The sequence below is a fragment of the Gossypium arboreum genome, chromosome 5 (genome assembly GCF_025698485.1).
Source record: "Gossypium arboreum isolate Shixiya-1 chromosome 5, ASM2569848v2, whole genome shotgun sequence".
Lineage (NCBI taxonomy): Eukaryota > Viridiplantae > Streptophyta > Magnoliopsida > Malvales > Malvaceae > Gossypium > Gossypium arboreum.
The window spans coordinates 89,533,407-89,535,694 of NC_069074.1; the positions used below are offsets into that span (position 1 = coordinate 89,533,407).

Sequence of the window (2,288 nt, forward strand, 5' to 3'; positions counted from 1 at the left end):
GGTGTTTGAATTAGGTTAGATGCTTATGATATGGTCAATTTTGCTTTGGTCTAATCCATAATGTTTTGGTACAATTGAGGTGCCTTTGAATGGCATATCGGTTAGATGAATTAGGATGTTTGAAATGACATGTTTATGTATGTTTGAATGATGTTTAAATCCCTTAATTGTGTATCCAAATGGAATGGTTAGTTATGCATGAAATAAACTTGAAATGGCTTGATTTTAGGTAAATTTTTGGGTTCACACGGCCTGGGACAGCCTCCACTGGGTCACTTTGTTGGATAGGTAAGGTCGAAGAAGTAGGAATCTAGTAGTATATTATGGGGTGGCTGTCAAATTTATTTAATAGTATTATTAATATAAAGAAGTAGACAGCCTCCATGGGTCACACAGCATAAATTGATAGAGATAGGCATGCAGCAATATATGATGCAAAACAAAGTAGGTTAAATGCAATAGTTCCACATGATCTGGGCTTTCAGGCTTAGAGATCCATCTTCATTTGCGTGGATATGAGCTTCTGCGGAAAATACATCCCCAGGTGATAAGGGCAAGTAGTCAGTGCTATCATAGGGCTGAAGGATGCCCACTATATCCTCCCAAATAATAGGGTCTTCGGGTTTAAGGATCTTAGTAGCCGCCTGATATATAGTTTAATTAATTAATTTCTTATGCTACAAAATCTAAATAAATGAAAAAGAAAAAAGAACATATTAATTAATTAATACCTTACAATCAATGGTCCAAAGAATAATCCACTTAACCCTACCAACATCATACACCAGGCCTCCGTACAAACCGTCGACTAACATATTCTGCGCAAATGGAGTTGGTAATGAATCTTTTTTAATCGTTACCGGAGCACCTTGGTAACTCGAATAATTCAAGCTCGCTTGGCAGTCATCAGAAACATTCTTAAGCTCACCTTTTACCACTTTATAAGTCGGAGGACAAGCCATTTTTAACTCCTTTTTTACTTCACTCTCCTTCTATATATTCTGCTTCATATCTACCTCCATACACATATTTATAAGCAACCTTCTAGCATTACAAGTAAGACTTTTAAATTTAAATATGATAACAAAGTCATTTTATTTTATATGTGTAAATATCAAATATGGCCCAGACTTAGTTTTACCATTTTTTACTATACTTCAAAGTCAAAGTCATATTATTTAGTTTTGATAAAATAAAACTCGAAAGGCCTCCTTGTTAAGAGGATATTAAATGATTAGGACAAAACCCTTATAGTTAACAGGGTATTAATGTCATCTATCGTTGTAAGTAGGCATGGACCTTGGCTAAACTGGACAAATTGCCTTTTAGGCCCTTACGCCAATAAGAATTTAATTAACATGCTTTTAAAAGAGAATCACTTCAACTTTTAGCTCTAGCAAATAAGAGTACTAAAAATATTTCAAAGGAATAATAATATTTCTAGTCTTTATTACGAAAAGTTAAAATATAATGAGTAGGTATATCATTACATTGAAGACAAAAGCTCCATAGTTAGGGGGATATTATTGTCATCATGTATATTTGGCCAACAATTTTTTTTCAACTAGCCATCTTATTTAAAATTTAGACATGAATATCAACAAAAGCCTCGTAGTTAGGAGGATATTATTGTCATCTCACCTTCTTTGTTTAAACTAAATATTAGACTTGTGTGTTTTAATTGTGCAAGGATATGAATAGGTGATTCAAAATATACATAATTGTACTTTATTAAAATCCATTTTTTAAAAGCAACCAACAAGGATTAATTAAATATGTTTATATTTACCTCTTTTTTTTTTCGCTTAATCAAATCAACAGCATATAAAGCTGAAGAAAATAAAAACAACCAGCACAAAGACTGAGGACAAAAACAAATACGCAGACACAACACAGTAATCAAAACCCCTCACCACTCAACAAGTCCCAACCAACAAAACAGACAATCAACAGATAAAAACCTCCTCAAATACACCCCTAACAATCACAAAACATACTGGTAAAAAACCCCTGCAAGACGCCTGCATTCCGACTGCACTCAGACAAGAACAAACAAACTAATCACCACCATGCCTTAAACATTCCTTGCCTTTTCAGACCAGCAGCCGCCAACGCAGAAGCCATCACATTACCATGCTTATCCACTTTGGAAAATGAAACACTTTCAATGCTAGACACCCTTAAATCAATCTCCTTGAAGATAGAAAATAGCGACCACGGTCTTGAACGTTTGTCCTTGACCCAGCAGAACACCTCTATGGAGCGTTTTTAGGAATTAACGCAATAAA

General features: G+C 34.4%; 1 protein-coding gene across 1 annotated transcript; it reads right to left on the reverse strand.

Moving 5' to 3' along the window:
• Positions 1-329: 329 nt before the first annotated feature.
• Positions 330-1,008, reverse strand: LOC128293317 (uncharacterized). The gene is made up of 2 exons (XM_053029125.1): positions 732-1,008; positions 330-644 (listed from the first exon to the last, which is right to left on the reverse strand). Exons 1-2 carry the CDS (start codon positions 960-962, stop codon positions 450-452), a joined length of 426 nt encoding a protein of 141 aa, XP_052885085.1. The 5' UTR covers positions 963-1,008; the 3' UTR covers positions 330-449.
• Between the last annotated feature and the right edge of the window lie 1,280 nt (positions 1,009-2,288).